A 13,764-nucleotide genomic window follows, 5' to 3' on the forward strand; every position below is an offset into this window, starting at 1 on the left:
GAGTCACACACAAAGTTAAATATACAAATTGGTATGTGCACACTAACATAAACAGAGATATGAGATGTTGACTGTACTTTTATGTGTCTCACCAGTAGAGGTGGTTGATAAGGGCTTGTAGTGTAGCCTTGTTGACACGAGGCAGTTTGTCCAAGAGGACCTTGTACTGGGAGATTTTCATACTTTCATCCTGGTTGGCTGGAGTGCAAGCGAGAGAGAGAATATTATGAATAGAGAGGAGATTAAAAAGATAGGATCAAAGAGTGTACCAGGAAGTGTGAGTGGGAAAGATAGAAAGCGTAATAGGAGCGTATAAAAGATCAAAGGGAGAGAAAAAAATGATGTGAGAAATTGGCTGTGTAGATATCACTACACTATACTGTAATATAGACAAACACAGCGACTACCTCCTGATGAATATTTACTGTAGGGTTCTGTAACAAAGACCATGAAATAATTGTTTACATTGTATCTTCAGTGTAGTTTCAATAGCAACACATCAGAATTTGACTAAACAGACTCCTAATTTCTTGTTGTGAAAATCCTTCCCACAGCTGTGTCCATCTTTATTTGAATTTTAGCTGCTCTTAAAGGTTTGGACATACAGCACATTGTGAGATCTTTACAGCACAAGAATACAATCTCTACTGTGACTACTTCTTTGGTAGGAAATAGCCCTTGACCTGTTCAGAGTAAGGTCTAGGATGCTTCTGAAGTACATATGGATATTTTATTTGGCAACGAATCAGGTACAGTTTCTCCAGACTTTATAACAGAGAATTAAACCTCCTCCCTGACTGAATTCCATTAAGTGGAACAATGTAGTTTTAATTTAGACTATCCTTAAAGACAAAGCATCTACACTGGATTAAACAGTCTTCTCAATCTTACCGGCAATACTGAGCCATGTTTTGGAATCCTGTGATGTGAACAGACCCTCTTCTAACTCCCTGAAGAAGCGTTTGAGTGTGTTGGAGACATCGTCAACCTGATGCTCTCCTTCTTTTAGAAAAACACTGCGAGCGTCACGCCGAAATCTCTCACACAGCGCCGCCACACGGGAGTTTACACCACTCTTGCGATAAATGCCCTCTGACGTCAAGCCTAGAACAGAATTGAAGTACAGACATATATAGTATTACAGACACACAAGAATACCACATTGTAACACCATAGTGGGATTTTTAAAAATGAGATGTATAAATGAAACAGGATGGATTTAAACAGGATCATATTGTCTAGTATAAATTAAAAAATGCCCAATGATCCAGTAAACCTTTCAAATCCAGTGTATGAAGAGTAAAATTAAGAGTGATCCACCTTAACGCTGGAATCATTTTCTCTGGCAAACAAGTGCATTTGGTAGATGAGGTTTTCAGTGGTTCAAAAATCCATTATGAAGCAACTGATGTTGAAACCTTTAAGCATGTTGTACTTTAGACCACATACCAGTGATAAACGTGTTACCCATCATTAGCTAGTCAACTGACTGTTGAAGGCAAAATGTAGCAAATCTGTTTTGTAGTTTCTTTACTGTCTGGTGGAGCCAGTAGAGCAACATGCTTTAAAAGTATCAACTCACAAAGAGCAGTGTGGTGGAGCTGCAGTTTTCTGCAGAATGTGTACAAATGAATAAAAACAACATGTGAAGTCTATCTGTAACTGTAATTCAATCAGAGCATGCTATCCCCACTAGAGGGCTTCTGATCATTAGAAAACCTCCCATAGTGCTTCATTTCTTTTGCCATTTTTGCTTTGAGATGTTGCAGTTGCATTGATTCATCAACAGTTTGTTTCAAGCAATGTGTGTCAAAGTTATCAAGTGGGACACAAATGCACCAATGCCAGAAGGTTTTGGGACATTCAGGAGAAGGAGCTATGGAATATATAACGCACCATAAACACCATTAAGACTGACTATGTCGATCATGTTAAATGACTTGACCATCTGCATGAACAGTTCTACCCTGGTCTGAACGGAATAATACTGGTCAGCTGGTGGACGGTGGGAAGAAGAAAGAGGAGTCAGAGATAAAGAAGTGAATACATAATACGGGAGAAAGAAAAGCAGCAAGGACAGAAATGGAGGTGGAACAGAGTTTCTTTGTTGTTCTGTGATTCCGTTGGTCTCTCCCGGAGCCAGAACTCCTGCTATTATAGTCACATGAATACACAAACACACAGAAAATGCCAAGCATGCACACACAATTAAAGCAAAACCAAGATCTGCTATGATGATGATGTAGGCATACACTGGTTCCAGAAAGTACACAGGAGTTAAACTATATGAAAACGTAAAACTTCCATGACCTTGAATTACCAAAGTGTTAGTTTGATGTTTTTGTGTCTCTCTAGACGTCTCTTACCGCACTGTGTGATGTAGCCAATGCAGCTGTGTACTATGATGGGAATATCTGTCTCTGTGAGCTGCTGCTGGCTCAGTGTGTCTCCTCCGCTCCCTGCTGCCGCCTGGATGGCTACACACCAACCAGAAAAATCCAGCTTTCTCTCTCCCTCTATGTAGAGAGTCCTAAATAAAAAACAAAAGGGGTGGCAGAGGGGAACTGTTAAAAAGAAACCAAAAAGTGAAGGAGCAGGAGAGCAGCTCTTTTCTTTTTTAATAAAATGTTACATAGTTGTAATTATAATAGGTCACACTGTGAAGTTAAATACAGGCAGTTACTCTTCTAAATTAGCAATTTTAAAACAATTCATTTTCTCACCTTCCTTTCTCCACCAGAACCAGCACTTCATTGTCTTGTTGTATTGCTGTAAAAAAAAAAGATACAGAGTAATTCTGCTATCATCACTGCAAACATTCACACATTGTTGCTATAAGAATATAGTGTGTACATGTATGTAGTAAAAGCTCCATGGATGTTGCTCTCCAGGTTGCTCTCCACACATAAAGCAAATAAAGATTTGGTGAACTAACGTGCATTTACACATCGCACTTACAGAGCTCGTTTAGTTTGCGGAGGTGGATCTCCTCTCCTTGGCTGCCCCCCAGGTACACATGAAGTGTTGAGCCCACCAGAGCAAACCACCCAACTTTGGACGTTTGTAGATTCAAGCCTTCTTTACACTTCAGCCGTCCAATCCGCTCAAAACCCAGTCTGAGTAAAGGCTCTGCAGTGGCTGGGATGAAGCTCTACAAGTAAAAGGGTGGACATTAAGAATTTTCAGCGGATTACAAATGAATCACAGTGTCCTCTCTTTTAATTGTATGTATTCCTATATTTTCAGGTTACACCAATTTTTATGACTGGAAAGTCAGGAGCCTCCATCTATCACTTTGGTATTCATGTTTCATGTGATGTTTAACTGAAACAGGCAACAGTTTATCTTTCTTCAGCTGATTGTGACCAAGGCAATTCAGCATGGACCATGTTTTTCACAGGTGTAGCATGACCTTGTGTGTAATGCATCTGACAAAGAACCCACTTTGCTGTATCTATTTCAGCGCAGGGGACATTCTGGATTTCAGCAGTTGAAAGAAGAACAAAATAACAGCTCAGTTCACATAATCATGCAGTTAACAGTTATTTCTGTTGTAGAGTGCTGTACATAAGACACAGGAGACACAAAAAAACAGCAGCAACAGTGTTGCAACTCTCCACTGAAAAGAAGTAATAATTACTAGTTTACTGTATATCTTCTATATCATTCCTCTGAGGAGGAAATAAGACAAAACCTGTATATCTTCACTGTGAGGATTGTGCGCTTACTTTGGCAATAGACTTGACCCATTCCTTGTGGCTTTCTGGGTCATCGGTGCCGAACAGATAGAGACGCTCAGACTCTGAATACAGTTCAAAGGTGTAGTCATACCTGGGTTGGAGTGGAAGGGAAACAGAAATAAATCATAACGTTGTAATGAACAGATTTTTAAGCCAGTCAGTCAGTAAATGTGTATGAAAAGGTGAAATGTGTGTACCCATGTTTCTCAGGGGGATCGACAGCCAAACAGACTATGTCCGAAGCTTTCAGTGCTCCATTAGGGTTTGAGTTCTTGTCACTTTCATAGTAGCTGAAGGTGCCATCATTTAGCATGCACCAGCGACGACTGAACTCTACATGGATGGACAAATAAAGATTTACTAGTCATCATTTTAAGAATCATAAAGTGGCATCTCAAGACACAGTAGTTTTGTATGTTAACCACATTGCGTTGCCAATCCAGAACAGAAACAAAATATTAAGTGTTAGTACTGCACAGAGTACGGCCATACCGTCTTTGACCTTGCGCTCTGTGATAGCTCGAACCATGGAAGCCGTTTTGAACAGGAAGCCATTGTGAGAAACACAAGGTGCTGGCAGGTAATGTTCCGGTTCCATAGGCAGGCTCTCGCTTGATCCTGGCAGCTCTACAAAAAATTAAATGAATAAATATATAAGTTAGAATTTTCTTAAGAAAATTAGTTTCAGTCAATATAGTACTCTATGCTATAAATGTAAAATTTTAGGTTTTTAAACATTCTAATGACAAGGTCAGTGTAAGATCAAACAAGACCATGGTGCCTCTGTCTGGTTCTGAATGTATTTGTCCTGATCATATATCCCTCAAAACTTAAGCCCTGTGAATGTTACTATTAAATTTCTCTACTCCCTTCACATGGAGAGCCTATTGTTACTATCCAGTGTTTGATCATCAAGTTCATGGATTTAGCATTAACCCCTGGATTATTTGTCTGTTGCTAAGAATTACTTTTGCTGAAAAGGATTTTCCATTGCAGCCCAAAATGACGATATGAGAGTAACCTGAATTAGAATGGTAGACTTGTGAATTTACCAACTAAACACTTCAGTCGCTACTTTTTATAGATTCAGATCTATGAGAAAACCCCTTCACATGGAGAGAATGTTTACACACAGCAACAACTGTGACTTTGACTTTTATGTTTAAAGCACCATGACTGAATGACATGACAGAGAATATCAGACTGACAGCCAATACAATTTTGTTAAGCTTTATGGTAAATCAAACTTTCATTGTATGACTTCCTTGTAATCTTTAATTATTGACTTATGAAGATGTATCTATGGGAATGTATGTTATTTTTTGCCTATGACATATATGGAACACTATGTTTTTATAAGTGATATATAAATAAACTTTTATCACTGTTGTTAGCATTAAAGTTTCAAAATGTGTTTTTGTGACCCCATGCAGGTACTTTACCTGTGTTCAGATTATGGTTTATCAACTCAGCCTGTAAGGGTTGCGAGTGTGCGAGGGCCAGGGAGAGTGGCGAGGGATTACTTGTCATACCAGTTGAACAATTCACATCTGCCCCACAGAAAATCAGGCTTAACGTCTCCAGCACATCACTGCACTGCACATTTATACATAGAGCCTGGAGAGAGACAGAGCATAGGAGTCAATAAAACCAACAGGACACATGTCAACTCTCACATGTAAAGAGGTGTTGTGCTTCTTGGCATGAACAGCACAGTCTCCAGCGGAGAGAAATAGGTGCATTTCTGTCTGAATAGTCAGACTTTAAAAACAGGCCTTCTCCTGATTGAGTACACAATAGCATGAGCTTTTCCGACGGCTGAACTTGGTCGAGCCTGTGAACCCTCATGAACTCTTCCTACGTCCGGGGATTCATTTACCTGTAGAGGCTATTATTACAATGAAAATATAAAAACCAAGTGTTTTGAAGTCCTTTGCCAACTACTGAGTGCTCTCTAAATCCACTTCATGGACATTTAATAACGAGGCATTGTTATTGTGGAGCTATTGTGTAATGATTAGTTTTATAAATCCTGGTTTTATTGGAGCACTGAACACAAGGTAAGGCTAACTGAGCCAAGAATCTTAAGCTATATAGTACAAGTAACTACTTTGACAATCACAATATTTCTATCAGATCCCCTGAATCCCATCAGCAGTTATTTGCAGTTATTTGCAGTTAAAAACACATACTACCCAAATACTACAAATTCTTCTCACACTGAACATAAAGCTACTGATTTACTAACTGTGAGTGAATCATCAATGTTTAGAGATCGTTTGGCTTTAAACCAGATGATAACAATAATATAATAATAATAATGATAATAATAATTATATATAATATATATATATATATATATATATATATATATATATATATATATATATATATATATATATATATTTTTTATATATATAGACATACACACACACACACACACATAGAAACATAAAGACTACTGTACATGACACAGACCCCAAGATAAAATTGCAGTGAATGTCTTTCGACTCCAGCAACAACTTTGCAGCCCGATTATAAAGAAGTAAGTGGGAGAGGCCAAAGAGGAACATTGTGATGATTGTGGAAAAGAGGATGTAGTGTTTTTTCACCTGAGGAACTCAGCCCAGACTAAGCCCACACACACGCACACACAAGCGTGCGCGTCTGTCTTCTGTTAAAACCAATAAGCTCTTTCGAGTCTGATAGAGACATTCCACAGCAGTCTGTCACACATACAGACCGAGCCCCTCCTCTATTTAAGCACTATTGAGCCTCTATGCACACACACAGACAAACAAAACAATTAGCAAAGATTAGAATTGCACAAGATATCACTACACACACCCAAAAGGCACAGAGACAAACTGCATTTTTTTTCTCTCTCACACACACCATTGAAGACATCTGAACAAACAACTGTGGTCAGCCATCTGGAATGGAGCACCTCCACAGGAACACTTGATATGAACCACGTGAGGGCCACAATAGAACTGGTATATAGTGTTTGAAATCCCCAGAACACACTGTTAAATAACATTAATTCACAAGGGCTACACTAGTCGGGTGTGATTACCAGCAGATTAAATGGATCAACTGATAAAGCCTTTTTCAAGGCCAAAAATGCCACTGAATTATTAAACATGAGGGCACAATGCCAACATGAAGAATATAAGAAATAAGTGGAATATATGTAGAAAAATCCAACAAGTGGTCTGAATTCTGACAGTCACAGAGAAGCGTAGGAAAAGTTGGATGTGTCAGGATGTGGCAGCACCATTGTGGAAAAGTGGATCAATGAGCAGCCATGTGCTTGACCTAGTGACGATCACTGCAGTGGGCGAGGATTACATTTTCAATCTTTGCCTTTTCCTGCTTGGATATAGCAACTTACCTTTTCTCTTTCTCTGCCTAGGAAACAATTTGCTGACGGTCCCAGGCTTTATTCCACTCCCCTCTTGCAGAGTCATACTTCGATTTGTTAGGTAATTAACTTTCCTGCACCAAAACTCATTATCCCCATGAGAATGAACTGAACATAAGTTGTTTATAGGGCTTACAATACGAATGAATTTCAAAAAGATTTATTACAGCCTCAAAACAGATAAAACTGTACAGTATCAATAGAAACATGGGTTTAGTCTTTACTACATCTCGGGAGCAATGAGGGTAAAAAGGTCAGCCATGTTTTTCCCCGCTTTGACATAAACAAACCCATAAACTAACTCAATTGTATGGCTGTGCTTGCTGAAGCTACGAGCCTGAAAAACATCAATACTTCAGATCAATCACTGAGGACTAACATTAGTCACTCTGCTGCAGGCCAAGCCATATTATGATATACTGTAATTTGACCACAAGCACATTGCAGTTCACAAACAGTACTTTATCGCCAACAAGTATAAGCCAGTGCAGTGTGGCATTTTATGATGATACTGTCTGTATATGTTCCAACAAAACCAAGAAAGACACTAGACGATCGCTCCCATGTGGAGCTACATCTGAAAGCTATGTTTAACTATATGTAGGTCATTGTACAGTAATGTAAAGCACGTTCCCTCTAACCTAGAGAAGTGAACCAATCAGAAAAGAGTACAATGAGGAAATGGGTTGTTTGAGTGTTTGAAGACCTCACCCTCCAACATCTGCTGCCTATGAAACAGTGAGCAATGTAATAACACACAGAGAAGAGAGGAGAAGGGAATTCAAGAATCTTACCCAATTCCCCCAGAGAGAGAAAGAGAGAGACAGAGAGAGATTTTATCTGGGTGTGTCTAAAATTGCAGGCCTCCATCTGGCCTCTGCAGTGATATGTTACAGAACTGGAGGAAAGAAAGAAAAAGAAGAGAGGAAGAAAGAAAAATATTGAGAAAAGAAGATGAAAGCAGCTCAGTTCAGCACATTAATCAGACAGTGATTGCACTTGGCTTCAAACTCAACATTATATGCTCCTATGACCTCCTATGTACAGTCACACAAACAGAACAACGGACAGCCAAGTTTTGTAAATTTTAGCACATATAGACTGCACAACCAGCCAAAACTACACACACACTTAAACATGTGTATGTATCTGCATATATTCAATCCAGATGAGAAAGAGCAACTGTTCACATATGTTCCATCATTACCTCACCAGGGACAGAGAGAGGGAGGAAGAAATGGGAGAAAACAGAGAGTTAGAAACACAGACAAACAGGGAAAAACAAGACAGAAGAGTAACCTTTAGAAATCAAAAGCATACCTGTATATGTCAAAAACTACAACAGTGGGAATAAACTGACTCAATTGCAAAAGAGAAGAAATCTACAGCACAGAAACCTTGACCTGTTGATCTACAAAAGGCACTTAACATAATTACAAAAGCACAAAAACAAGCCCACAAGGTGTTGTTACTACCGTGTCTCAGCAGTCGGTTCACTATGGTAAAGTCAACAGAATGTCAAGATACAGCAGCTCAACCAAACCTGGATTAGCCCTTTGTAGAGAAGACCAGTGTGTCTATTTTATTAGAACACATCTTTAAAAACAGATGCTTTTGTTTTGCAACCAAAGAGGCATGGTAAATTTTATTTGCATGTCACCCACGCAAACTTGATACATGCACAGATAATGTCAATCTGACAACACCTCTGTATTAAATAACTGCCAACACCAATGAAAAAAAATACAAACACCTGCATAACACAACAGCATGCCAAGACTCACTAGAAAACCAAATAGAGTTCGTCTGTGGGATTATTCTTTATGTAGATATTTTCTTAATGCTCATAAAAATGACCAAATACCCATTTATTAAATGTATAACTGTGAAAAGCAACAGTGTTTGACTAGTTGCGAAAGAGTAAATAAAGAACAAAAGAAAAGTGACAAGGGGAACTAAGACAGAGTGAGAGAGAAGAGGACAATGATGTCCACTGACAGAGGTGAGCTTTTATCTACTCTGAGTGCACAGAGAACACATGGACACACACAGAAAGAGGGCAACATACCAAACACGCAAACATGCCTACACTGGCACATTAATATGCATGTTAACATATCTCGGCCCACATACAACACACAATGACTCCAATGTGCACTAATGACATAGAGGTCTAGTGGTAGAGCCTAAACCCACAGCAACACCATTTCTCAAAACACGTTTAAAATATGTGTTTGTTCAGTTGTATTGAGGTCAGATACTATCAGAGAAACAAATACAACACTTTGCTTTACTCACGCTAACCTACTCCCACAAAACCTACAAAACACCAAGGTACAGACACACAATATATTTTCACTACCAGCTCTTGCAGCTCAGCTTACACACTACCTTACCTGGAAGTTTTCAGTTCCTCCAAGTCACCAAGTTTTGAATGTCAGTCGACACATGCAGGCACACAAAGTGGTAAATGTAGACTTGCTTGTTTGAGAAGGTTTAGTCAAAGAGAATGTTTGTAATACAAGAAAGTTACAAATAAGAAAAAAGAGCCAGCAGTGAAGAAATCAACTTTCTGCAGCAGTCCCAGCCAAACAATGAGGAGGACAGGAGGAGGAGGTGGAGAGAGGGAGGGGCGGAGTTACAGCACATTCCAGTTAAACCACCGAGTAATGATGTCACATTCAGAAAAAAAGGACAACAAAGAGGCTACAGAGAAGTGGGCATAAAAAGCCAGGACCACATCGATAAACCTGAAAACAGCCCAAGAAGTTCAGGTGCTTATATGGCACAGAAACTAATGTTTTTCTCTCCCTTTCACATGACCTCAAGACATTTGCAGTCATTTTTAAGACAGGCTCCAGTATAAATAGAAGCAGTGTGGAGCTGAAGAACTTCAAATATTTGGTCAGAAATGAAGTAAAACAGGTAGAACCTCAATCAGGGTAACCACCTCTCTGAGAGGTGTTGCACTGAAAAGACTGTAGAAAAGTCAAAGATCACTTTCTCTAGAAACAGCCTGAAAGAAAAATAGAGAGATACAGTAAAAAGGAGATAGCTATCATGGAAGAGGACAAAAAACGGTTTTAGAAATAGAAGCTTCCTCTATCTCCCTGTGCACATCCAAACACAATGACTCACACACACACACACACACACACACACACACACACACACACACACACACACACACACACACACACACACACACACACACACACACACACACACACACGGAAGCCTGAATGCTTGAGGGGGGAAAATATAACTCACAGTCAGGTGCTAAATGTGACTCACACACTCAATGTGTCTGTGAGCAGTACACATTGTTTGGGTAAGTGGGTTAAGCAGCTAATGAGTGACCCAGCTGGGTCTGAAGCACTAAGACATTTCCCACACATGATGGATCACTGCAAGGGCACAATATAAAAGCTTCAACTCTAGTCATTCCCAGGTTGTTCACAAATGGCCTACTTCTGACTTTTGACCAAATGTATAATTTTAAGAGGGAGCAGCCCATATATCTCACTGATAAGGACTCAAGGAGAGACAACTTAGTCGTGAAATATGATTTATTATTTATTTTACAATAAATCATTAAAAGCTGCTTTAATATTTTATGGCCTGTGCAGAATACTCTCCTTTTAAAAATGACAGTTCATAGGATTACTGCAGACTATTGGCAGACTGTGCTTTAAGTGTTAGACCTAATCAGGTATTCAGACAGGTTTGGTAATCTAGGAACCTGGTTTTTATAGAGTCCGTTAAATGCCCCACTTTGAGCAAGCTCACCCGAGCATGTAGAATGGTTTCAAATTGGCTTCAAACGTGGAACATGTGAAATGCTCTCATTTAAATTAGTATTAGGCTCCCAATTAACTATTTACACCAGGAATGATAAACTGGTTTTCAAGCTCTTTTAACTACATACAAATGAAAAGTCTGTTGGTCAGAGCTACTGAACAATCTATCAGTCTTAGTCATGGTCTATGTAGTGAGTATGCAGACCTTCTATTGGGGTCCTTTCATGCATACAGCTTGTGGAAAGAATCTTAGAAATACTCAACTGTGGTAACTACCGTCAATGCTATTTCAGCTGCAGAAAGTGAATAAATGAATGAAGTCACCAGCAGATTGCTAGTTCAGCAGTCTTTAATTTTGCCTTTAAACCTGTATGTCTACAAATGTAATGTTCTTTCCAAATTATATTGACTAAATTTACAACATAGTCTCTTTAATCACATAAATTACTGCATGCAGAGTCAAATGAAACATACGGGCAACATAGGAGCAAAGCAAGTAGTTTGAATAGTGACTTCAACTTACATTGTTGAGCTCTTTCTGGTTTCCATACAGAAGGTGGTATTTCCTGTATTTGCCCTGACGGTATTTGTTGGCGATGAAGCGCCGTCTCTCTTCGCTGCAGCTAGAGGGTGTTAAAGCTTCACTTGGTGGGACATTAGCTGCCCAGAAACTGTTCACTCGCTTGTTGCCTAGCAACAGGAACACCTGTGTCAAAGATAAGGTTAAGAGTATTTCCACTTTAAGAAGGGAAGAGGCAGTCGAGGTTCCTGTAAACTGCGTGGGTAAATTTTTATTGTTACTGGAACATGTTGTAATGCTATCATAGGTAAATCAACATAATGCAACCCATTAAACACCACCACTAACTTTCAAACTGCTGGTAGATTCTTTAGTGTGTTCATACCTGAATAAGCTCCTCTGTCCACACTTTCTTATCCATCTTCAGACTCCGAACTTTTGAGATGCTAGGACCTAGCCCTCTGTGCTCTCCTGAAACATACGCATACTTTTTGAAAATCCTGACCATGTACTAACTGTAAAATTCTACAAGTTGGCCACACCCCTTATTTATTCTGACCCAAAGATAAAAAGAAAATCCCTCTATATAGCTTTAAACACATTTTAAAGACATTTAAAAACGTAACATACTGACGACAATGTTAGAATGAAATTATTCACATTAAGAAATGCAATCATAGATGCACACATCACAGACACAAAACAAAATGTGCGCATATCCAAGACCACAAACCTGCACATCGTTTGCAGACAACCACACACAAGTTGATGGCTGCCCATTCTGGCTTGGGAGCCCCACAGTCGGCGCAGGAGCTGTTGCTAGGTTCCATCCAGATCCGCTCGGCCACCTCACTATTGGACAACGCCTCACCTATGGCATTCCGCATGGCATCCACCCACTGCTCTTTCAGCTGCTCTGACTCTGCCACAAAACTGCGGAGATAGACAAATACATGGTCAAGTGTTAATGCTGACATGATGGTGTCATAGTCAGCTATCAAGTAACAGGAATGAGAATTTCTCTCCTAGCTCTCCGTGTCAATATCCTTATGCTCTTGGGTACACTGATAACTGACTGCTCTACTTCTGCTAAATATACTTGAATCAAAGCCTGGAAAACACACAAACACAGACAGAATTGTGACTTGACACAGACTCTCATGTCTGAATTCTTCCTCTTTTCATCTGACTGTCAACATTCTGCTTCAATCTAGCCTAAAAATAGTAACACAAGACAAATACACACTTCTTAAATGGGTACAAAGTGTCGGTTTCCTATATATAGACATGCACCGTGCACAAAAAGTGTACTCTTTGTTGCTTGAAACACCTCCTGATGTATAATCTTGTCCTAAAAGATCACTTGTGAACAACTATTTTGTGTTAGCTTTGAATATAACACAACAATTTCAGTTCAAATCATGATAACTCAACAACTTGATATAAACTGCAGATCTCTAAGTAATGTACATGTCTGTAAAATATGTTGGTATGTGTTTTCCCCTTAAGCATAGCTTAAACTAAATGGACAAAGCCTGATAAGCCATGTTATGTCAGCATTCTCTGACAATTTCTCAAACAGCTATCTGATATCAAGAATGTTTGGTCTTGTTATTCTGCCGCCAGAAATATTTACCAGGATTGACATCAGGTGAGAAAAATCCATGACAGTCAGTATTGCTCCTGGTAATCTTTGGTGTTCGAGTAGTTCTTAAAAGTTTTATAGTGTGTTTGTGGATAGGGATAAATACTGCAGAAGGATAAGCAACCAAGTTGTTTTGTTGATGTCGAACCATAGAGATGTAATTTTCTCCCCAGTCCTTCTGCTTTCACTGCCTTAAATGTCAAACTTGAATGAATCAGTGAAAAGTTATTTTGCATGTCTTAATCCACCCCAAGCTTTTGACCTTGTTCCTCCACAAGAGATTTCTTTACACTGTAATTTTGACAACTGGAGACATACAGACATTATTAAACAAGTTCTGTTCTCATTGAACAAATGTTTAATGTATTCAAATTCTATGTCTTGGTGCTCTTAGTTTTGTCCGATTGCTCTTTTGACACAAGATCTAGTTTCTACAAAGAGCTTTGTAGTGACATGGACAGCCCCCTTAGAAACTCGCAGAAACATTTATAGCACACACTGTAAAGTGGCAACGCTCAAACGCAGTAGACAGAAATATACACGCCTTTTCACATTTCCCCATCCTGTCAGGCCGAACTCTCACACTAAATGCTGTGCACTGTCACCCAAAAGACCACACACCACAAAAGACATGC

At 39.3% G+C, this 13,764-nt stretch overlaps 1 protein-coding gene across 4 annotated transcripts in view; it reads right to left on the reverse strand.

The window, feature by feature from the left end:
- Window positions 1-13,764, reverse strand: part of LOC125013318 (arf-GAP with Rho-GAP domain, ANK repeat and PH domain-containing protein 1-like) — a 49,256-nt gene that overhangs the window by 10,416 nt on the left and 25,076 nt on the right. For all 4 annotated transcript variants that reach the window (XM_047593883.1, XM_047593882.1, XM_047593885.1 and 1 more), the window contains 12 exons: window positions 12,218-12,417; window positions 11,870-11,955; window positions 11,488-11,670; window positions 5,183-5,357; window positions 4,233-4,367; window positions 3,938-4,073; window positions 3,729-3,831; window positions 2,959-3,151; window positions 2,724-2,769; window positions 2,367-2,530; window positions 892-1,104; window positions 93-198 (listed from right to left, as the gene is read on the reverse strand). In XM_047593883.1, the coding sequence (XP_047449839.1) occupies window positions 93-198; window positions 892-1,104; window positions 2,367-2,530; window positions 2,724-2,769; window positions 2,959-3,151; window positions 3,729-3,831; window positions 3,938-4,073; window positions 4,233-4,367; window positions 5,183-5,357; window positions 11,488-11,670; window positions 11,870-11,955; window positions 12,218-12,417 (1,740 nt within the window). The remainder of the gene's footprint in view (window positions 1-92; window positions 199-891; window positions 1,105-2,366; window positions 2,531-2,723; window positions 2,770-2,958; window positions 3,152-3,728; window positions 3,832-3,937; window positions 4,074-4,232; window positions 4,368-5,182; window positions 5,358-11,487; window positions 11,671-11,869; window positions 11,956-12,217; window positions 12,418-13,764) is intronic.

This window comes from Mugil cephalus, chromosome 9, assembly GCF_022458985.1.
Source record: "Mugil cephalus isolate CIBA_MC_2020 chromosome 9, CIBA_Mcephalus_1.1, whole genome shotgun sequence".
Lineage (NCBI taxonomy): Eukaryota > Metazoa > Chordata > Actinopteri > Mugiliformes > Mugilidae > Mugil > Mugil cephalus.